The 25,844-nt window shown below is 26.7% G+C and overlaps 1 protein-coding gene across 1 annotated transcript; it reads left to right on the top strand.

The window, feature by feature from the left end:
- LOC105362065 (arginine and glutamate-rich protein 1) lies at positions 1–25,007 on the top strand. The gene is made up of 4 exons (XM_011499391.1): positions 1–274; positions 9,313–9,634; positions 17,526–17,967; positions 24,768–25,007. Exons 1-4 carry the CDS (start codon positions 1–3, stop codon positions 25,005–25,007), a joined length of 1,278 nt encoding a protein of 425 aa, XP_011497693.1.
- Positions 25,008–25,844: the final 837 nt, after the last annotated feature.

Raw genomic sequence — 25,844 nt, 5'->3', positions numbered from 1 at the left:
ATGGACGGCGACGTCGCGACGGCCAGGACTCGGGCGGCTGTCTCCTCGCCGAGACTCGTGAACGTCAGCGGCACCGCCAACGCACCATTGGCTTACAGACTGCGCAATGTCGCCCGACGCAGCAAGAAGAAGCCGAAGATGCCTCCGGATAATCGGTACGAGGCAATCGTCGAGGCGATCGAGGACGACAAAAGATTTGCCCTGCTAACGCAGGACGAGCGCCGTCATAAGAGGAAGTTAATCAGTATCAATGTACAGAAGATAGTCGATCAAGGTAATTACTTAGGCTTATTCCATTTGTCATCCATGAAACAGCCTTTTTCATTTAAGGGAAATCAACCTGAAAAGTAATGCAAGGAAATTCTTCCTCGATTTATAAATCAGGCTGTTCATCTCGAATTAAATAGGCCAGCCATTCATGGTTACATTTGAGGATGAGAGTCACACAGAGAGAGAGAGAGAGAGAGAGAGAGAGAGAGAGAGAGAGAGAGAAAATTTGATATTCAAAGTATTTCTACTGTTCGAGACTTTGCTCGAATTTAAGGTATTATTTCTTTATCGAGGGATTTTTCGTGTACGCAGGAAAGTAATACCAGTTCTTTTAAGAAGGATTAAATTAACGAAGAGATCAAGAAAGAACTCCTTTCAAATTAGAAGTATTTCTCTTAGTAGAGAAAACAATTTTCAACTAAAATGATTACATTTTCATGCGAACTTATTTGTGTATGATAATTTTCTTATTAAGGGAATATTATTTTAATTCAACGGGATCATACCCTTTATATACAAATTTTTGTTTGAAATGAAATTTCCTTTTAAAATCTTCGTTTCCATTAGGGATATATAATTATCAAGTTAGAAGTAGTTTATAATATATTTTTATATATATAGAATAATATAATAGAATTTGGGACAAAAATGTGATAATATACTTGGCAAAAAAATTATAGATTCCACAAAATGTAAACTAATTTTAGAATTGATTACTTTTTAAACAATATATTTCCATTCTTCAATTAATTTATTCATATAAAATGGAATTTTTATTACGTGTATAGTAGAACATGATATACTATGAAACAGAATATTTTTGCTCCGATAAGAATATATTAATTATTGATTGTTACTCATACTTTCAAACTGATGGTTTCAGCTTGCTTTTAATTTTTTTGCTACATTCATCTTAACAATTTAAATATAAATTTAAAATAATCAGTACAATACATGTAAATATATATATGGTAAAATTTTTATATTATTATTATTATATACAAGTGTTCCATTTTATTCATATTTTTAAATTTGCTTTAAATTGATTATTGGTTATTATTAATTATAAATATTAATATTAACATCGGTATATTATAAGGGTTTATAAACTTTTATCATTATCATAAAATTACACAAGAAGAGCTAATTATTTTTATAAAATTCATAGCATTTATGCAAACAATAATCTTCCTAATTCTTAACCTTAACAATTGTGTTTTCTGTTTTACTTAATATATGTTTGAACTAATAATACTGAAAATTATAGTTTAAGTATTTTTTAGAAATAAAATTTACGCGCTCATTGTACTTTCGGACGAAGTAGTGAAAAAATTGCTTTTTCTTCTGTATTACATGTACTTTTTAAACTGCATTTTGAAAATTTAAATATTGATATTATTTATTTATTTATGAGATATTTTATATTTATCTTACCAAATTGAATTTTTTATCTTCCTTCTTTATGCTTATTCTTGGAATATATGAATGCGTATTCCATTTGTATAATGTGCGAAAAATGGATACTCTTACTATTATCGTTATCATTGTGATAACGAGTAAGCACGAAAACCTTCTTGTTATGTATTCTTACTTCTTATTATTGGAGTATATTGAGAAAGCAGAAAGCTTCATATTGTGCCGTTTATTTGATTTACCTCCTGTGTCTCCTCCCCCCCCCCCCCCCCCCCCCCCCCCCCCCCCCCCGTCCCTCCCCGACATATATATATATATCTTGGGAACGATTATGTAATCCGATAAACAGACAAATATTCTTATTCAAGTTAGGTTATAATATTTTTTCCATTTGTCCATTATTATAATGAATATACTGAATATAATTAATAACAATATTAGTAGAAAATAAGATTAATTTTTAAAATATATAATGAAATATTTATTTTAACATTATTTTATAATATAAACCAAACATTTTGAATATTCGCGTTTAATTTACGGAATTTTCTCTCCACTATTGCTCAACTGCTTAAATTTAATTCTTACCAATTGAAATTATATTTCAAATAATTTTATTATCGTTTCAGTAGATCTAAAAAAAAATATATTTATTACTCGTTAGTTCAAATTTGACTTCATTTTTTGTTATACGTATGAACTCCACCTGCTGTATTACGAATTTTGTTCCTTATGATTGCGTTACCTCTGATAGTAGGTATCTCAAGTATTGCAGATAGAATTTATGAAATTGTGAGCTGCAACTGAAATAGATTATATAAATTCAGTATATAATTAGTAGTTTACGTGCTAAACGAATGCTAAACGAGAAGGAATGTGGCAAAAATGTTACTCACGAAGCCGGTGTATTGTGCGTAACCGGTTGTGGCGCATTTTGCGAATTCAATGGCTTGGATCTCACTTGGGTACTGATACTAGTGTCGATACCTGTGGACTCGCCTCTCACGTGTGTCTGGTTACAGGTGAATTTGCTTCCGCATCTTTCTCTTATATTCCTTATAGATTAGTGATTTACCTGAAGTTACATTCCGATGTTCTTTTCGCATTAGTCGTCGTTGAGGCTCCCGTTGGGTAATCGATCCACGCATATTCAACTATCGACTTCGGGTACTCGTAATTCTCTTTCATTATCTGTTCATGCATCATAATTTAGAAATCAAATGCATTATTGCTCTAACCGAATGGTGTATATTTATTCCATAATATCTATATCCATAATTCATATCTGACACTGTACTGTTAATCAATAGAATAATATTTTTAATTTGTCCAGATGCGCTTTATAATATGCGGATATTAAATATAAAGATATCTATCTTTTATACAAGAATTTCCCTTGTAATACAATTATCACATGTGTATAAAATAGATCGTAATAATTTAAATAAATAAGCTATTCTAATAATTCTAGTAATTGTTGAAAATAATTACCTCGGGCGTTTAATTTAGAAAATAAATAAAAGTATATTATTAAATTAATGTTAACTGTAACGTATGCCTTGTGCAGTATCTAAAAAACAGGCGCGCGCGCGCGCGCACACACGCACACACACACACACACACACACACAAATGTATTCAGTCATGTAATAAATTACGATATTTGGAATGTTATAGTTTTTTCATAAAGCTTCTAGCTTTATCACATTTTAAGTTTTTGTGAGAAAAGCCGAAGATGCTTTAAAATCCTATTATAACGTAAGAAATAGGAATTAAGACGGAAGATTTATACTTAAAATAAAAGATTAATTTTATTACTTTATACATAATGTATGGATAAATTAATGATACTATTATTAAATGTTTCAGAGTTTTATCTTTATTAATATTATAAAAATGTTATGGAATATGTACGTATGTTGTGAAACTTACATTTTTATAATATTTATGCATATTTCTATATATTTAATATAGTTTTACTCTAAGGAAAAACGAATTTTAATTTGTTTTTATGAGGCTGCATTAAACGTTACAAAATAATTCACAACTATATTGTTCTTTTAAATATTAATTATTTTAAATGCAACTCTTTAAGAAAAATTCTTTTAAATTTATAATACTTCATGACAAAGACATTGTTTTATCAAAATCGTAAGTTTTTATAATAAAAGCCGTTTATATTAAACCTTATTACGACTTTAAAAAGATACAAATTAACAAGCAAGATTGTTGATACGACATAATACGAGATTGACGTAATTTCAATAAAATAAAGTAATAATTTCATTTGAAAGTTAATATTAACAGTTGTAGTACTAAAATTACTGTAAGAAACATCTATCATTCATACTTTAATTCGTTATAATATTATTGAATTTGAGGCTTTATTTATTCATCTCAATTATTTGTTTTTATTAAAAAATTGTGCCCTCTAAAATATAGTAAAAAATATTGTATGGTTAAATAATTAATAATATGAATATGTGTTGCGATAAATGGTAATGAAAACTATGAAAGATTTACGGGAAAATCTAGTGATAGTGATAGTATTAATTATTAATTAAATAATAGATTATTTGACAATTTTGATCGCTCGTTTAATACGTATTTCTAAACTTATAACCACTTAGCACATGTTCTATAATTCATTTTATATGGAAGGTCCTTCAATTTTAATGGTCCTTTAAAGCATTGCTCTTTTAAAAAATCATAACTTATCACAAGCTTTCTCCCTAACTTACTTTTTCTCCCTGGCTATTATAATTTATGAAGCCTCGGTATATCCAAGGTGGTGAAATCGTTATTTCAATGAAATAATGTCAAATTGTCCGCAATCTGAACGGAAACAACATTTAATAGAGCTATATAAAGTTGAGGGCTCTCGCGTATCTGAATGCGCGAATTGCGTGCGAATTACTGTTGGACCGCAGTGGTAGCGGCTCAACTTTGGCCAACAATCGGATAACTGCCGTTGCCGATTTTCCGACAATAAACGGGCATCGCTAACTTAAGTGATTGTTGCTACGAACTATTGCCTTTCATTGTTGGGGCAGGAGGAGGAGGAGGAGGAGGAGGAGGAGGAGGGGGTGGCTGAAATATCGTAAACAAATGAAACTCTTGTTATGAAAAACTTATATTAATTTATGATTATCAACATTGGCAAGTTACATGGTGATTTTTTAAGGTAAAAAAATGTAATAAAAACGATTATAAAAAAAGATAACGATTTCCGCAAGTATTTCCGGCGTGAATAATGTATGTTATGTAGAATGATAAATTTAACGATTTAGTTTAATTATGAAATTTGTAATTTGATTTACATCAATCGTTTTAAGAATTCAATAAGAAAAGAATTATAGATTGTACGTAATTATGAGTATTATTGGCTGACTGTGGACAAACAAAAAATTTAATGATTAATTCCTAAAACTTTCATGTTCGAATGATGAAAATGCTTCTTCATCTTCTTCATATATTAATCTTACAGCCTAATTACTTTGTATTAGCAATTTTGTCAAATTAAGAAATTATTCCCATTCACTCTATTGAATGTGCTCTGAAATTTACTTTATTTCATCGTTTTATGAAACGAATTTACGTAAAAAGTTGGATAAAGCGGTCTTTCTTGAATTTACTTAATCACTGAAGTAACATTCGTGCAAATGATTTTTATTTACAAAAATGGATTGGGGCCAATAATTAATTGCCGAATAAAATTCTGTATTTATAGATAATGGTATTCAACTTTTGGCACACCGTTACTTTATCATATAAAAAATGCATTGTTTTAGTTTTTTTGGTTGAAATTCATTTTTCACGCACGACAGCGTTTCATTGTAATTATTTTTACATTTATCTAATTTTTCTTTCCTAATACTTACAACTTACAAGTAAATATTATTCGGCAAGGAAGTAATAAAAAACTAGGAGAATTTTCATGTTTGCTGTAGTTGAAACGTTAAAAGATTTTTGGCACTGTTTATATATACTATTATTATACTATATCGAAATTACTTTCAAATTGTTTTCGATAAACAATAAATGTTTAAAAATAAGAAAATGTGCTAATTATGTAGACATATATATATATATATACACCTGTGAGCATGAACACGCGCACATTATAAATGTATATTATTAGTCGACGTCGACGTTATTATATCTCCACGATATTATCACACATGCATGCACAAACATATACACATGCATTAATAAGCGTGAATACACACATGCATGCATGCACGCCTATATATCCTCAAAAATAGGTACGTAAAATTATGCATACGCACATTTTCAAACTTACATAGATGCTAAAGTAGAAATACGTGCATAATAGTAAAACATTCCTTTAAAAATATTTTCATCGACATAATATACAATAACCTAGATTTATCCATAGTATTATTAATTTTTCAATCATTCTTTTCACAGTCTTTCTGACAAATCCGTGAACACGTCCGCACACACGCACATATTGAAGCGTGCACGCTCTCTTACCCACCAACCCATCAGCGCGCACGCGTAAATACGCATATGCACACATGCATTAAAGCCTTAAGATATTCTAAAAGTTGTGGGGAAGGGTATAATGTTCGTGCATGAACAGTAGTTATAAATATATGCACAATCAATCACATCCACTCAATGAGAATCGTGGGATAGAACTGATAAGTATACACTAATAATCTTGCATATATTTAGAAATTCAGAATTAGTTTGACCATGTATTTCTCTAGGGTAAAATATCCATTCATTTTGATCCCTCAGAAGGAACGTCTCGGTAGAAATCATGGACGAGTAAAAACAACGATCTCAACGTAACTGCTTGGAATATTTGTAGTCTCTTTAGAATACATGCGCTTAGAGACTTTATAAATTGCCGAGATAAAAATAATTTTGTTGCATTAGCAATTCAAGAAACGTACTTTTCTTCTTATAATGGTCTTCTTAATATATCAGATTTGGTTGGATCAGTACATTAGTATAGATATATTAAATTATAGATTTTACGGATTATTTATGTTATGAAATTTTAAATTAAACGACAATTAAAACGCAAAAGTTTTTCAGACTTGTAATAATATTGTAAATGTTGAAATGAAATTGGTAACGATTATGATGTCTGTAAGGATCGCAATATATAGGAAATTAATTATGAACTATTCATATTATAATTATAATATGCGTAAATAAAATATGATTATATATCAATTTATAATAACTTTTATAACTATAATAATAATAAAATATATTATATCTTATATTTATGTTTGGAGAATATAATTTTTCTAATTTCTTGCAACATGGAATCTCGTAATTTCAAATCATTTATATCGTATACATTTGAAATACGTAAACTGATCATCAATGCTCTAAAAATTTAATAGAAACTACATTGTTAATGTTTACTAATATTTTTATTGACAAAATTTCTGATTTTTATTATGTTTGTTCTTTTTTTTTCTTCTTCTTCTTCTTTAGTAATACATAGTTTTATACATCTTATAAGCTTATGATTATTCAGTTCTCACGATTATAGAAAAGTATAAAAAAAAAAAAAAAAAAAAATTAATCGATTATCGAACCAAAAAATGCTACAGTAATAGACCTAAATAAATCATGTTTAATTTAATTAAGAGTATCAAATATTAAATTAAATCAATATAGCTATATTTTAAAGTCAATTATAACAGAGTAGGAGTAGAAAATAATTTATCACAACTGCTCGAGATCTGTAATAACTTGAACCAGAGAGACACTCTATCACTTTTCTCATCTAATTAGTTCTAAAATATGTTATCAGATTCCTACAAGAGAAGAAAGAAAGCTCTTTGAGTTTATTGATTGAAGAAAAATTAATTATACAATTACTGGTTAAGTTTTCGAAATGAAATTCAGTTAATGGTTAGCCTATGCGTGTAGGAAAAACTTTTTATACATTTGGAGGGATGAAAAATAAAAGTTTTAGCAAATCGTTGGAGCAGCAAAAGGCAGGAAAGAAGACATCAAAATTGAAAATAATCTAATCATCGGATAAAAGAATCTCTGAACATTGATTTATCGTACTAGGATAATTAAATTGCAATGATTATTCAGTCCTTTAAACAGATGAAAATGAAAATGTATGAGAATAATGCTGAATTAGTTGTAAGAAATTTGAGCAATTTTATAACTTAAAATATTTTCGTGATATTCATTAATGAAAAATATTCCAACTTACATTTATAATTTTTATCACGTAGAAGCTGTTTAGCAATTAATTTAATGGTAAAAGTGCATAAAACTTTGAAAGAATTTTGTTATTTACCAATTATAACTTAATGTATGTAATGACAAATTACTTATATAAATATCTAAAGATCTTTCTAATTATGTTTTTTGTATATAATGTAAAATTTAATATTAATGTACAATTTAATAGTATTTTATAGAATGTTTTTCATTATCCTGAATTTTATGCAGCTAATATATGGTGTTAAATAAAAACGCATCTTTTATAATGAGCTAAATAAAAATTTCAATTAACTAATTTATCGTCTCTTAAAGGTTCCATAAAAACTATCAACCTATTTAACATTTAATTAAAATTAATAAATTCTTGGTTAATAATTTTTAACTGTCAATTTATTGCTATTATGGTTATTTTTCAGAAATAAATTTATTGTAACTTTATATTAATCATATTATTAATATTCAAATTTGTAACTAGTAGATTAATCACTATATTAATATAAATTATTTAGTTACAATATACATTAAAACATATAGCAGTCAAATATAAAATTGACATCGTGTAACAGCATAAAAAATCTTTAGGATATTGAAATTTAAAAAACTTTATTACTTAAAAGAAGAAAAAAAAAGAAATAAAAGTAAAATTAAATAAGGATATTTACTACGGATTCATTATTTTCATAAAGTTTGCGTATGTAAATGAACTCGATTCAATTGCTTGAGTTACTTATGAAATCAAGATTTCGATAAATGAATAAAGATAATGTAAAATAGTTTTCGCATCAAGCACAACCAATTTCATTATAATAACAATCAATTTCAATGTGTATTGAAATTTTAAATAGCCCTGCCCGTATCATGTTATCCGATGCTGGAAACTTGCCATTTTTCAATTCTAAATATCATAGTGTGGGAAAAGTCGAAAAATACAAGTATTCGGTATTCCAATGACAGTATGACCTTGTCAATTTCGATGTTGGAACCCCTAGATGTCCATAATGTCGGAATGTAGCGACATCGACTCCTTGCTCATTTATCTCTCTCTCTCTCTCTCTCTCTCTCTCTCTCTCTCTCTCTCTCTTTTACTGACTTTTTAAACAATGTATTTCCATTTTTTAAACGAAAAAATGCAATTGATTGTGACAATAAATTAAAAATACACATACGGATAGAGATATATCAGATATTAATCATTAAATAAAAACATGGAACTTTCTTATTGTAAAAGTTGTGTGTGTGTGTTTTTTTTTTTTTTTTTGGTGCCTTTGTACGGAGTGAAGTGTAGGTAAAAAATATGTGTACTTGGAAATTTTAAGCATCTTTAAAATTTAATAATCCGGGCGAATAATTGGCGAATGCAGTAACAAATGTTGAATTGTAATGGTCGACCTCGTAGGTATGGAGGCATACGAAGAGGACCTCGAAGTGCGTCGCGATAACCTTCGGAGGCTCCTGCTGATCGAGGAGGCGGATTTGACTCGCGAACTCATTCAAATGGTGAAGGACCTGGAGGAGAAACGCGAGATGAAACTTGCAGCTAAGGCGGCCGAGGCCGAAAAGGAGCGTGAATTTGCGCGCCAAGAGCTCCTGCATGAGAAACAGCTCCAGCAGTTTGTGCTAATGAACCCGAAATTGCGAGAAGTGCGGAACCGCATGCGGACGGAGGACACGAAGCGGGCGAATGTCGCGCAGATGGCGGATAACGAGGAGCGACGCAGGTGTGTAATGGTTCCTTGGCCGATGACGGCGAGGGTGCTTTTATTTTTTATGATAATGGGGCGGCAACGGAGTTGGCGATTTGTCGAAAGTTACGACGTTCAATTTAAAATTTTCACGGTCGTTGGAGTAATTCTTTCGCGCCAGCATCAAGTGAGGATGATTAAGGTGGCAACTCGTAGCTTATGCTAAATTACCTGCATTGTCTCCGCTTTGAATTTCCTTCCACGCTTAACTTAGTATCTCCTAAATCTTTTTATCGAAATGTAGAAATTTAGTTTTTATTTACTTATGATCGTCATATATTTAAGTTTAATTAATAAAAGCAAACGGTTTAATTAATGAAACAATTTTTAGGTTTTCATTTAAAACACTTTGCACCTTTGCACCTTGAAATTTTAATAATTTTTTAAGAATTTTAAGAATTTTAAGAATTTTAATAAATTCAATCGATATTCGTCAACTTCAGTAAACAAATAAATTTTAATATACATAGATATATATGTATATGGTTAAATTTAATGATTCTACGTGTATGAACTTTTATTAATTTTAGTAAAGACAAGTATTTCTGGGTTGCTTGTATGTCTATTACTTTAAGCAGTTTAGGGTTCATAGCAATTAATCATTAATAAATAAATCTAATTTAAAGAAAACAAAGTAATTTTATTATAAAACAATTTTTAATAATGAGTATTGAATTTATTAAAATCACTTTCTTTATTCTAAACAGAAGTATTAATTAGCCGACTATAATTAAATTTATAATTTATTAATATTCTATACAAATGCTAATGAATACTTTCGTTTTTACCACTTACGTAATACCATTTATTATAGTATTAAACTATTATATAATTAGTTTTATAGTATTTATATATATTATATATCATCGTATTATATAACTAATTCCTATAATTAAATTTTCATTTCAATATATGAATAGGAAAAAAAAAGAAAATCTCTGCAAAAGAATTGTCATTGTATTTTACAATTTATATTATGATCAAGAATACTTTTTTTTGAATCTTAATAAATCAACAACAAATAAAATTCTGATAATTTCTATCATTTATCAATAACTTTCTAGATTTAATATAATTAAATCATACAACTGTTTGATTTGTATGAAAATAAGGCTTTTTTTTTTTGTTAGTAATATTGAGAAGAATAGACTATATTAATTATGAAACTCTTTACATTACTGTAATTAGAATTATTTTAATTATTTCAAATATCTTAAAAATGATAAAATCTCATTCGTAAAAACAGATTAATATTGTTAAGTTTATCTAAATATTCTAATATGAGTAAAATGATCAAGATATGTATTCTATAATATATATTAATTAATATATGTATAATATTTAAATATAACTTTATCAAATATCCAATTATTAAAATGAATTTAAATTTATTTATATTTAAACGTATATATAAAATAAATAATAAATCTTATAAGTATAAGTAACCATATAAGTTTAACAAAAATTGAAAAATTGTATTTTATTTTTTATTATAATTTTTAAGAAAGACGTCATATGTTTTCTCGATAGAGGACTCTAGAGAATCAGCAAATAAAAAGTTTACTATTTATAAAAGTCCCTAGTGATACATTATTATAATTTGGAACTATACTAATGCATATAAATAGTATGTGTTCAAGTTATAAGGCTATAAATATATTTTTCAAATGTTCAAATACTTTGAATGCGCCAATTACGCCTTTAACTTATGTTTCTTATAATCGTCACTATATATAAATATATGTCAATATAAAACATTTATAACATTCTAAAACAGCAATTAGTATTATATATATATACATATATATATATATATATATATATATATATATATATATATATATATATTGTAAATATAGTTTGTTAATACTCTTAGTAAGAAATTATTCCGATGATACTATTAAAGATATATAAATAAAAATTAATTAAATATGTATACTTACTATATTATTGCAAGAAATATCAATTTTCATAGATCTGTAATATCATTAATTAAAATACAATCAATATAAATAACAACGTCTTGTTAAAAGGCGATTAAAATAATGATAAAATTATATTTCTATCCTTAAAATAATCTCAATAAGATAAGCTGATTATAAATAAAAGCATATTGTCGAGATTATTGAACGAACTAATATCGCAGAAAAGCTTTTTAAATTAAAGCTTGTAATTTTAATACTCTACGTTCTTATTATTATCTGACGAAATGTTTGAAGTTTCATTTTTTGACTCTTGCCACTCTGAACAACTGGGATATTGTATGGTTCAAGTAGATGAAGTTGAGATATGGGAGACACTCCCTTTGGGCCTGGTCACATCCAATGACGCAAGCAGAATAAGAAGATTCCGCTTGATGAAAAAGATACTTGCAAGAGTATGTATTGCCGGACAACCTACTGGGAGCATTTTATTTAAAAAATGTTACTTGAATGTTACCTGTAATATAATCTTTATGTTCGATGTCAAACACGCCCTCTATTGCTGGAATCATCTTTTCTTTTTCATGATCATTAAATGTAAGTGTTAGGAATTGAGTAAGTATACAAAAAATCAACGTCTGTGTTATTGACAAAGATGCAACGACATTTTTAATAATGGCAAGCTATTTCCGCATGGAATGTTAATGATTATAAACCGAGTCATACAATGAAGTTATGCAAATTAGCTCGTTTCATTAATGGACTTTTATTATTATTGTGCAAAATATCTTTTGAATCGCTTAATTAAATTATTCTTATAAATTTAAGAATCGTATTACATTCAGCATTGAATTAATAACATATATGTGATCAGATTAAAATAAATATAATATACTATAGTAGATATAGTTTAAAAAGTCGTACAGCATAATTAATTAAATTAATATGAATATTAATTTATAAATTTAGACTGCAATTATTTACTGCAATTATTTACATATATTAAGACAATAACAAATATAAAACAATTACGAAATTTCTGTTTTTGTATTATTTAAAATTGAATATTAAATTGTATTTCATACAATTGTGTAAAAAATGTATGTAGTAAATTAATAATTATTATGGAATATTTATTTATATTTAATGTTTAAATGACAATTATAATTATAAATGTATAAATATTTTTACAAAACATTCTTCTAAAGCATATTTATTCACACATACGCGTGCGCACGCACGCGCATACAAACACGCACACGCACACGCATACATACATATACGTATATCAAGAGTGTAAAAAATATGCGAAATATAAATCATTCGTTTGGAAAATACTAATCAGTCATTTGTGCATTCATTGAGCCCCGAAAGAGAAAACATTAATTGTTCGATTCCGTTTAATATCTCATTACATAGCGTCGTTACAATATAAAAAAAAAAAAAATGGATATGAACCAATGGAATAATGGTATGATGGAATAAGATGAGAATATTAATAGTATCAATCAAGATAATTGTGGAAAATTTGGTCAATAAAAAGAAATTATGCCGATAGTTATATAATTACTTTTATTTAAAATATTCTTTAGAAGTAGACACATATATATGTTATAGAAATATTATTTTTTAACTATTAAAGTATATACATGATTTTTCTAAAAAAAATATTAAAATCTCTTTTATTTAAAGTATTAATTTATAATTTTGATCGTATGAAACTTTATTTTAATATGTTTGATAGATAACTATTTTCTATTGAATATTTCTTAAACTTTTTCATTTTCTAGTCAGATTATTAATATTCAGATTAATTAATATTAATTCAGATTATTAATAACGAATGATATCTTTACAGAACACTCATTCTTATAAAAGTTAATATTTAATTTTACATTAAATTTTATTCTTTTTAATTTATTTAATTCGTTTAATTTAAATTTTTATAATTTGCTATTTTATTCACCAAAATTGTGCATTCATTTTCAGTTCAAATATTATACTTCAAACAGAATTTTGTTACAACCAAGGTAATGTGTTCAAATTTAAAAATTGAATATCGCGTTATTTTCATTTCTGTAAGCTTTAAAAAATTTTGTTTGCTAACGCTATTTAACAAAGTTTAATAATAAAAATATATAGACATTAAATTCAATTTAAAGTATCGAGTATTAATTGGTATTTGCTAAATATTAGTGCTGATAACTCAAATAAAAGTAAAATATTTTGTTTTGTTTTTTAATAAATTTATTTTTTTTTTTAAATTGTTGCATTCAATTGGTAAAATTACATTAATACAGCGACTGGCAGCAAAGATATGTGCAACATACTCAGCCTTTCAACAAATTTCAAATAAGTGATCGTTTAGCACTTTAAATTCACGCCAAGCCAATAAAATTAATCCATTTTCAACAATTAACAAAAGCAATATTATCATTGTTATTAAAAGTGAAATACCATTAATTTTTAATATACGTAGTAATTTTCATTCGTGCGAATATAATATATTTTGAACAATGAATTTTACAATATTCAAGGAATTTTTGTATAATGCCGAATATTTTTATAAATACGAAATATGCAAGACTATTAGTTTAATGAAATTTCGTATTAAGAATCTATGGGCATTAAAATTATATAATTTAATAAACATGTGCAATTATATATAACAAATGGATAATTTTACACTTTGATATATAATTATGTGACAAATTCATTATTTCAATATGCATAGAAATGTAAAAAATTTTGTGTATTATTGATAATTATTTAAGAAACTATTACAAATCTCAGAATTTTATACAATATATTTTATACACATTTGTTTATAACGATTGTCCTTAAATTATAATCACAGACGAAACCTGAACACCTCCACTCGGTCACGTATGTTATAATAAATAGCATTTAATTATTTGATAAAAATCTCAACATTTTACAAACATTTACCCGAATGTAGCTTAGTCATGAAATTGAAGTTTCACTTTAATGCTAAATATAAGTTTACATTTGATTTCTAATTACGGTACTTCAAAACTGTTCGATAAGTATTTTTTCACCTTAAATAGGTATCAATTTATTAATCAATTCAGTCTTTTAGCGAAAATAATGTAATAAAAGTAATCATTGAATAATGAAAATTATATGGTTTATAATAATTATAGGATATATTACGTATCAAGTAGCCCATTAGTCAAGATGTTTCATATTTTAAGTCTATACAGGTGGTATTAAAGGCACATAAATAACAAGTTTGTAGAAGTATAAAATAACTACTTACATTAATCCACAATGTGGAATAATATCGATTAGTATCCGGATTACAAACATTATCTTAACATTATCTTAGTATATATTCTTATATTCTATAATTTATTATCTATTCTTGTATATATATATTTATATATATATATATATATATATATATATATATATATATATATTTATAAGAATTACTTGACGGGAGTTATTATGTTTGTAAAGAAACGAAAGGTATTTTCTTATATAATATGAAATATTATTACAAATAGAGTTAAATTTTACTTTCGCAGTTTCCTTAAAAATTTTATCTTTATCATTATGAAGATATATAAAAGTATTCACAATGTTATTATCGAATTAATCATTATTTTTCTCGATTAATTTACTTACAACGTACAAATATCCTGAAAGCTAGAAACAATAAAGAAAAATAAAGCTAGAAGAAATAATTTCACCCATTCGGATATGTGATTATTAACTTATTAATTTGAAATATCATCAATGATTAAGTGTCAACTAATAAAGAAAAAATATGCCCCGACAGTGAGCTTGAAGTTTGAATTGGTGTCCAGATCGAGGATTATGACATTTATCTTTCATGAAGGAGCGTGATAAGGCAAGGTAGTCGATGACCTCTGTAACGTCTCTTCTCGGTTAGTTTTCTTATATGCAGTCGAGAAGTGTAATAGCCCTCGGGATACCGAAGCACTTATCCTGAAAGAATCACTATGAAATTAAAATAATACTTTCCATTTGACGAATTGATTTTTATAATTTTTTCTGATTACATGACAATGTGTACGTCGATTGCATGGGTATAATATTCGCTACAAGGGAGCGGCAATTACGAAAAACCATAACTATGAAATTCAGCAACTTTACTGTACGAAACGAGTAAACCACGTGTTCTTCGAATTTTCAATTTTAGCAGTCAAGTTTCCATGAAATTGAAGATAAATCACCCCGGCGTTACCCAAGCTTGGCAGACAATTGGCCAATATAATAGTACGACAGTGGATTCGACAATGCAGAAATCTCGAAATCGATATGGTAATACAATACTCTGACACACGGTGCGACAAAAATTCCGAAGCGAATGAGCTCGCGCACTTTTTCACACTCGTGCTTCGGTTCAAAGGACTAAAATTATGTCAGCACGTTCGACTGATTTATTATATAAAAGCATAGGTTATTCGGCTGTTTTATTACGAAATTGTGAAGATGCGATTTAAGAACTCCGTGCCTCGATTACTTAATGAACAAACCCCACTGAAATTGGATAACTATAAAGTATGATTAAACGTAGCTCTCGTTCAATCGATTATAAAACTCGGCGATTTGAAAGTGCGCATTGGGAAACTCATTTTAACCGACTATTATCAGTCATTGACCAAGGCTAAACATTCGACCCTTAGATATTTATCAAATTCCAATATAAAATAATAATTATATTCGAATCGAACAAATAATTTAATGAAAATAAATACTACAATTAGCACTCTTGATCGTTTCAATCATATTATTGTTTAATATATGTTATTTCCGCTTGAATAAATTACGATATTTAAGATTTGAAATAGATTTCTTCTATAATCAAATTAATTGTCATTGCAGCTGTTAAAAATTACAAATTATTCGGAAAATTATTGCGCCAAATTAAGAAATAGAATTTTTTGTTGATTCGATTAAGTGTATAAATTTAAATTACAATAGAAATTTAATTTAAGTAAAATAAATACTTGATAATTATTTATAAATATCATTATGATCTATGTGAAGTAGATTTGTGTGAAAATTAATTACTTGATTTGAATATTTTCATTTAAATGAAGCAAATATTTACATTCGATGTATGCAAATACCAATGGTAGCGGTATTATTTCTCATTATAAATATTATATTTAATAAAATTAATATATATAGTCGATTTATTTTTATTAATTGTCACTTAAAAAAAAAATAAATAAGGATTTCATATCGTTTGATTATGTTATTTGACAAAATTTTTTTTATAATGATTGGTATACTATTGTAGCATTATATAAATGCATTATTATATCGTTTTAATAAAGACATTTTATTTCCTAAATACACGATTTAACTTATAAATTTTGCACAATTTTCACGTTTTAAAAGAACGCAACTTCAAATATATTATATGAAAGTACATATTTATAGATATCGAAACTTGTTATTAAAAATTTCATGACATTAAAATAGACATTTAAGTAATATGTATTGTCTTGTAATACAAAAAAAAAAAAAAAAAAAAAACTTACATTTTTTTTTTAAAAAAAAAAAAAAAAAAAAAAAAAAACTTACATTATTTTATTAAAAAAAATAAATAATAATAATATATTATTAACTGATTGTCACGAAGATAATTACGATAAATATAATTCGCATGATAAATAGTTGCCGGTAAACATGAATTTACACGAAATAATAGAAATGAAATTACAAAAAACATATAATTCTCTAATGGAAGAACTTTGTGTTTATTGAAGGACATTATTATTATTAAATTTATGTAAGTAAATGTGATATCAAATATCAAATGTCGCTCCAAGAGTTCATGTAGGTTATTTTAAAGTGTCTCTCTAAATATTTCTCAGAAAATTATTCTATAGTATATTAATCGAAAAATGTCTCTAATCATCAGCTATTCTCATCAATTTTCATAGACTCGAGTGTGAAAGAATTGCCTACTGGGACCAATTGATGTTGGATCGAAATAACGCCGAGTTGACCGCCGATGCAAAAAGCGCAAAAATGCGAGCAAACCACAAGCGCAATTTGGTAAAGGAACTGCGGGAACAAATGGAGGCAAAGTCACGCTATCGTCCACCAGAGGACCTGATTGATGAGAATGTTAGGATCCTACCGATGCGCGATCCACTGGTTGAGCAGCAAATCAAGCGAGAAAAGAATCGAAAACTACGCGAAGACTTGGAAAAGCAGATCCTCGAGTCAAAGCGTGCCTTGGAAATGAGGGAAAACGAGGAAAAGTCTCTAAATGAAATGACCAGTGCACTCAGCATTCGTCCTGACATATCGGATATCGAACAACAACAGAATCGAGAAATCAGGCGCAGGGAAATCTTTGCTTACATGGAGAATCTAAGGGTAAAATTATCTTATTCAAGCATATATTCATTATTAGAGTCTACATGAGGAATAATCTATATATATATATATATATATATATATATATATATATAATCTAATCTATAATCTAAAACATGCTCATCGCGTATAAATCATATAAAGTGGGCAACTAACACTTTAGTATTTTTATTATTGTTTGACCGTTATTTATCTTATTGCTGCATATACAGTTGAAATAAGGGTTATTGATAAAAATTTTTAACTACTAAAGAGTTTCGTAGAAATTTCTATCAGTAGTTATAGTATTTGTAGAAATAGGCTTAATCTAGAAAATTATCGGAAAGATAGAAAAGTGTAATATTAAAAGTATTAAGAAATTATACGTCATATGTTGAATACGTAGAACAATATTTTTGCAAGAAAATATAAATATGTAAGATAGTAATTGTCACAATAATTATAATTTTGATACAATTTTCAAATTATAATTATATAATTACATAATTATAGAATTACAAAATGCTAGAATGATAGAAAATTTTTACAATTATTTTCGACAAAGTGAGAAGTAACATGTTTATATTTATATAATTATTAAAATATAATTTTTCTAAATTAAAATTACATAAAGCAAGGTTGGCATAAGTGAATTTCATTTAGCAAGTAATGTATGTAATAATCATTGTAACGGAAGTTTTATCTAAAAAAGTTTGAATTTACAACGAAATGAATATGGTTGTAGTATCATTTTATAAGTTGAAAGTGTCACATTCGTGTTTTTATTGCTTCCATCATCGGATCTCACTAAAGAGAAATAAAGATTTAGTCGAAAGCAAAATCAACTGATGTCGACCGACGAGAACTCAACGAGAGTTGCTTTGAAGCTCAGTGACGCGGAACGTTTAGATTTCACCTCTTTACACATATACTCGTATTATTGCTGGCACTCACTCATCCTCTTCCTCTCTCTCTCTCTCTCTCTCTCTCTCTCTCTCTCTCTGTCACTCGCATTCTCATCCATACTCTACTCTCATTGTCTATCTTTTTCTTTCATTCCCAAACACACGCACCCACGCGCACACACGGACCCACATAAAAAAATACACTTTCGTCTAGTAGATACTTGTCTCTTTAGACGTCCGGATATTTCGCGAGTGTCGTTGACGTCACCAAAGTATCGTGTACACATCGTGTACTACTCGAATTTTCCATGGATAATGCTTTTAGGAAAGGAATTTTATGTATTCATATATGTTATCTAGAAGCTTTTTGAATACCCACATTCTAGTCGTTTGAAAAATATTGATTTTTATATCATTATTATATCAAACGATATCGTATGTTAAAGTAGTTGATATAATTTAAAATATTTAAGTGAATATTAAAAATGATGTATATATATATATATATATATATATATATATATAATGTATGTATTTATTAATAGGTATATATTTATTTATTTATTCTTCAAAGCAGAAATAAATCCATGCATTATTACTTTTACGAAATTTCATTATATCTAAAAATATATTTTTAATTTGCATATATCGAATGAATTTTAATATAGAAAATATTTTATCTATAATTTAAAGCTGTGTAAATAAACAGTATTGATTATATTCCAATACTTTTCCACATTCAAAACTTTTTCTAAATACATTGAAAACTAAGAGTAAGTTTATCATGTAAATTAAATGTACGAATGTATCATTAAAAAACTGAGTAAAAATTATAATTTCGTTTTCATTAAATTATTTCACTTTATTATTAAAATGTATATTGAAATATTTCAAAACATATTTCTGTATATATCTATATTTATGTATATTCTTTAAGATAATTGCACTATATGAAAATATTAAATATATATAGTTTAATATAGAATTAAAAAATTTAATAGAATTATAAACATATTGTAATTAAAGTATAAATAAGAAAATAATAATATGCTATTTGCATACATAACAATGTAAATAATAATAGTATATGTTAAATACATGTAAGAACAATTTATTGAATTCTAAAGTTTACAATTTAAATAAAAAAAGTATGCAGCTTAAATTTTAAAGGAATAAAAATAAAATTTCTTATAACAATACTGTGTACTCAAATAAAAGAAAAAAAAAATTATTTGCCGAGTCATTAAATATTACGGTAAAGTTCCAATAGCATACTTTATTTATGATTCTCGTTGCTTACAAATATACAACAATATCTATATATTTTGAGTTATCGGTTACAAGTTGCTTTTTCGTGATGTTTTTCAGCCGAGATATCTCGTTGAGAACGAAGTAGCAATAAAATTAGATGTTTTTATAACATTAGCTTTTAAAGTTATGAAATAATTTAGATAAAAATAGTCTGTTTTACATTTTAAGCTTGAAATATATCAGACTACCCTCGTTTTTTACAACATAATACTTTTAGTGAAATATTTATTAACTAAAAATATGCTTAATTTTTTCAACCTATATCTCAATTATTTAATTACTAAATTGTAATAAAGCCATTTTCAAAATCAAACAAGGATGCTTATTCATTGGAAACTATTACATTTTCAAATAAAATACAATTTTACCTTAAAGCCTTATTGAGGTAAGCTCACTTCTGATTCAATTAATCGACTTTTCTAACAAGATTTATCGAAATCAATATTATATATATTAAATAATGAAGACAATAAACAAATTTTTTATCAAGGAACAACTTATAATTTATTTCACATTTCCGTATTCTATTGCCTTATTTCACTATTCTCTTCACTACTCTTTTCCAAATAGATATTGAAGAAAATTTAATTATCTTATCGGTAAGAGTATTACACAATAGTAACTTTTTATACTAAAGTAATTCATAATCATGAACAAAACCCCATTTGCTACTCTAAATCCTTATGCCCTCGTAACTATTCCTACATAGAAATCAGACCAATACCATGAAAATATTTTAAACAATTTAAAAAAAGAAATAGTGTTTATAAATAAATTTAATACGATGTTTTCTCTCTCTCTCTCTCTCTCTCTCTCTCTCTCTCTCTCTCTCACATTTGTTCATTCGCTCTGCCAGTTGTCATGTAGCACATAACGCAAGGCCGACATCTTGCAATCAGCGCTCGCGATCTCCTTAACGGCTGCTCGCCGACATTGGGTTTCGAAGCTAATCCGGGCGCAAATGCACGAAAGAGATGCAGAGCTTTGGCTCACCGCGTGCATTGTTCTCCTGGGGTATGTAGTGTACGCCACGACGTGCATATCTTTCTACTCCTTACCCCCAGCCTCCCCTTCATCCCCGCCATCAATCCACCCAACCGCGCTCCGACCGGGAAACGTTTCCTTTGGGACAATTCAGTGAGTGAGCGGCATCTGAACGTCGCACTTGATATTATCACGTGACTTTTAGGGAAAATAAGGATGCACCGAGTTGATGCGTTGGATTGACAATACTTCCGATATACAATTTCTACTCCAATTTCTTCAAGGACAGTCAATTTACCCATTTAAAAGTTTTAATCATATTGGACATAAAATACTGTTCTCCATTAACTTAGAAATTTACATGCATCAATATTGCCATACTAAATCATTTTAATATTGTATTTCATCTATATTTTACAGTCGCTTGTAATTAACAATTTCGCCAATATATAAGGCAGCAATATGTGCAATTAGTGAAATGGGGCGGTTTGAACATAGCAAATATTTCACGTTCTTTTATTCCAGTAGACGAAATTATGATTAAAACATTCATGAATATTTTTCTAAAATTTTTGATTCAATGCAAAACACTTTATGAGATGGTGAATCGAAGACTACGTGATGTTTAAAATGCTTTTTAATAATATTAAATTTTGCGAATATCCAAAAATTGCAATGGTGTATTAATAGAAATCAGAAATATTAGAAATTCAAATATATTTTCTTCACTCGTGAAATAAAATGATTAAAAACATTTATTTTCCAAAGCAATTAAAATTCAAAAAACTATTTCAAAAAATATATTTTAATTCTATCGAAATTTTTAAACAAAAATATTGCGTATTAATTAATAACTATTCTAATTATAATTGCAACATGAAATTAATTGCGAAATGTAATCAACATTATTTTCTCTTTACTATTAATGTATGAAAAAATTTTAATAATTCATATTTACCAATCTTGTTTATAGAAATATAATAAAATGTTATTAAAATTCATTTACACAGTAGCTTTGACAAGAACCGGAGTAAGAGATAAAAAAATTTACCCTTCCCTTATTAAGTATTACATTTAAAATAAAACTCAATCTCATACGTATAGCGATATTTAATATTTATATTATTTTAAGTAAAATGATTCGAATTAAGATAATAATTAATGTAGTTCAACTTATTTCTTATAAGTATAACTAAAATTTAGTTATGTAATCATGAATTATTTAAATTCCTGATAATTGCAATATATGATAATATTTTTAAAAATAGTACCATTTCATCTAACTCAACTTAAAACGCTGACACTCATAATCCCATATTTAATTGACTTATAAAGTATTCTGATATATTTAAATAATAGCCGTATTTATTTTTTCATCAAGTATAAATCGTAATAATTCCCATTTCTACATATGCATTCGTATGTGAATAGGTCTATCTAATAATTGGATACATAATTTCCTTTTAGTTTGTTAACAATATAAATTAATAATTACCGTATTACTGACTTTTAAAAATACAAAGTAAAATAACGCGAATATAATTAAACAAATAAATATTTATGATGTTCGCATTTATTCTTAAATATATATTTATTATTTATCAAAAATTAATCAGACCTTCTACTATCAAAATAGTAAATATATAATATTTACATAAATGTATATTAACAAAGGAATGAGTAAGTTACTTCTTTTTTTTTCCAACAAATATTGTCAAACAAATGAAATTAGACTGTTAAACAATGTAAAATTATTTTATAATTATATGGAACGTATATAAAATAATACTTTCACAACTTCAGATTACACGATGATTTAAAAAATATTTTAAGTTTAGCAGTTCAATATTAATGTTATATATCTTAGATTTTTAATTGAGAGATTAGAAAATCTTTTTTGGACTAATATTGTCAACTAATCTTAACTAATACTTGACGAAAATTTGAGCTAATATTCAAGAAATATTTTCAATTTATCAAGACCATAATTTTATTGTATAATTTTAATATTATGAAATTAGGAATATTAAACATTCATGATTTGTAAAACTTTAAATTAATCGAAATTTTTAATTTAAATTAAAAATTAATAATAAATTGATGATTTATATTGAGTATAGATTGGAATAATGAAATAATCTAATTAAGATAAGTAGAAATAATTTTACTGGAATTGTCTGATTATATCAATTATATTAGATAAAATAAAGTGCTATATAATGGAATTATAAAATTCAACTCACATAAGATAATATCTGATTTTAATAATTTTAATTACATACATATAATTTATTACAATGCTAATTATGCCTATTATTTACATTAATTAGTAGGTGCAGATATTAATAAATATCAATATAAAATAATAGAAGTATTACTTTAATTATTGTACATAATATTATATTGTATTCATTATCAGCGAATAAATAATTAATTTTCAAAATTAAAATAGGAAAAAGTTAAAAGAAAAGATGCTGATATATTAATACAATTTATTTTACACTTTATGTAATGTACTTTTATTTTTTTGTACATGAATAATGATTATTTATTATTATTATTATTATTATTATTATTATTATTATTATTATTATTATTATTATTATTATTATTATTATTATTATTATTATTATTATTATTATATATATTTATATATGTAATTCGTACATTATTATTTTGTATACAATATCTTGTAGATAATTTACATGAAGCGATTATTTTATTGAAGAGTGAATGATATGTTGATATGTTGATATGTGAGTACAGTAAAATAAAACTAACTTATTTTACGCTTCATATTAATGTTAAGACAAATTACAAATGTTAATAATTTTACTATATTTATTGCTTTATTTTGAAAAATAATAATCGTAAATAAAATAGGAAATATAGTATTATAAATTTATTATTCTTTTGTGCAGGCAAATGATGTATTTCATAAATGATAAAATTCTCATGGTTTATATTTAAAAAATATTGCACATTTATGTATTTTGTTATATCGATATATAATTAATCAATAAAAGTCATAAATACTAATAACAAAAATTGTGAAAGTGTCGATTCGAATGCTGATATACCCACCCTTAGACGCAATTCTTATAAACATGATGATATATTTTACACACACACATACACACACACAGAGAGAGAGAGAGAGAGAGAGAGACATATATATATATATATATATTTAAAAATACATAATATATATTTTATTTCTTTTATTTATTAATTCATTATGTCAATACAAATTTATTAATTATACATTTAAAATTGATATGATTATACTAAAAATCATATTTAATTACTTGTAGCTTTGATATCTGCCATTTGTACGCTTATAATTAATTTATTAATTTTTCAACCGTTCGTCTTCGTTCAAGTGATTTCAATATTACGCGAGGCTCTGTTTTTTGGTTATTCAGCGCTTTAATTTGTATGAGGAAATCTAATATCTACATTGATAATTTCACTCTAATCACCTTGCGAGCGATGGAAATAAGAAATATAAAGCGCGTTGTCGCTACTATTTTTATAGCATTTACAATTCCATAGCCACCGCTGCGTGGTAAATTACAAATCCCAATCCCAAACTTGAGATAGCGTCACTGAATTTTGCAGGGATTCCGCGAGGTCTTGGCGGAACGCGAGGCGAAAGCCGACGAATATGCGCACCGCTGGGTCAAGGAGATGAACGAGAAGAAGTCGGAGGCGCAACGCTTAGCCAAGGAGAAGAAGAGAAGAGCAGACCACGAGCTCAAGCACGCCTGGGACCAGCAACTCGAGAATAAGCGCAGCCTCCAACAATCGGAGCTCGATCCAGGTAACCGCGGACATCCGCAACTCCATCTCTTATGTTAGTTTTGTAAGAGTAATGTTTGAGGACACACTTTCGGGTAAGTATGTTGATGTAGTTTAATACGAGAATAGAAATGCTCCTATATATGGGTAAAGAAAGTTTGGCGGTTCAATAAATTATTGCTACAATTTACTCTGACCTTCCACCACTTTTCCGACATCTTTAGCGACGATAATTGATTTTCTCGTATATATATATATATAATATGATTATTTCGAGTGAAAGTCAAGCTTAATTTCAAGCTATTTTGTTGAAGTTGAAATTTTCAACGATTCAAATTATGTGGAAATATGTGGAATGATTTTACTTGCACTTGCACATGTATTACATAAATAAACTGAAGTTGAATATACAGTCCGATTTATACATTATTATGAAAAATATACATTATGAATTCGATATATATTAATAATTGTTAGATATATTTAGTAAGGGCAAAATATTTTAATATTATTATGCAGTTATTTAAACAAAAGAAACAAAAAATTTTGAGAATATCTTTATTAAATCCATTAAAAAATTTTTTCAAATATAGAAATTATAATATTTTCATCAGCCAAGAATAGATATAGTAAATGGTATAATTTTATATTTAATTGCCTAAATTATAAATTAGTCTCTTCTTTTGATATAATGAAGTGGAAGGACCATTTTATATAACATTAATTGGCTTTAAAAATTTAGAATTTCAAATATGTTCGATTAAATATGTTAGTACCGAGTGAATATTTTCGGAGTAATATTTTCGGAATATTTAATAAGCAGACATTACTCATGATTAAAAATCATTATTGAATATAGAAATTAAAAAAAAATTATGTGTTTGAATAAAATTGTGC

The sequence above is a fragment of the Ceratosolen solmsi genome, unplaced genomic scaffold (assembly GCF_000503995.2).
Source record: "Ceratosolen solmsi marchali unplaced genomic scaffold, CerSol_1.0 scaffold2, whole genome shotgun sequence".
Taxonomy (NCBI): Eukaryota; Metazoa; Arthropoda; class Insecta; order Hymenoptera; family Agaonidae; genus Ceratosolen; species Ceratosolen solmsi.
Note: the sequence above shows the minus strand (reverse complement) of the source record. Positions and strands in the feature narration are given on the sequence as shown.

Coding starts and splice junctions, on each gene's coding strand:
- LOC105362065 (XM_011499391.1), top strand. CDS start 1: ATGGACGGCGACGTCGCGACGGCCAGGACTCGGGCGGCTGTCTCCTCG. Junction 275..9,312: donor ACAGAAGATAGTCGATCAAG/GTAATTACTTAG, acceptor TCGACCTCGTAG/GTATGGAGGCATACGAAGAG. Junction 17,968..24,767: donor CTTACATGGAGAATCTAAGG/GTAAAATTATCT, acceptor TGAATTTTGCAG/GGATTCCGCGAGGTCTTGGC.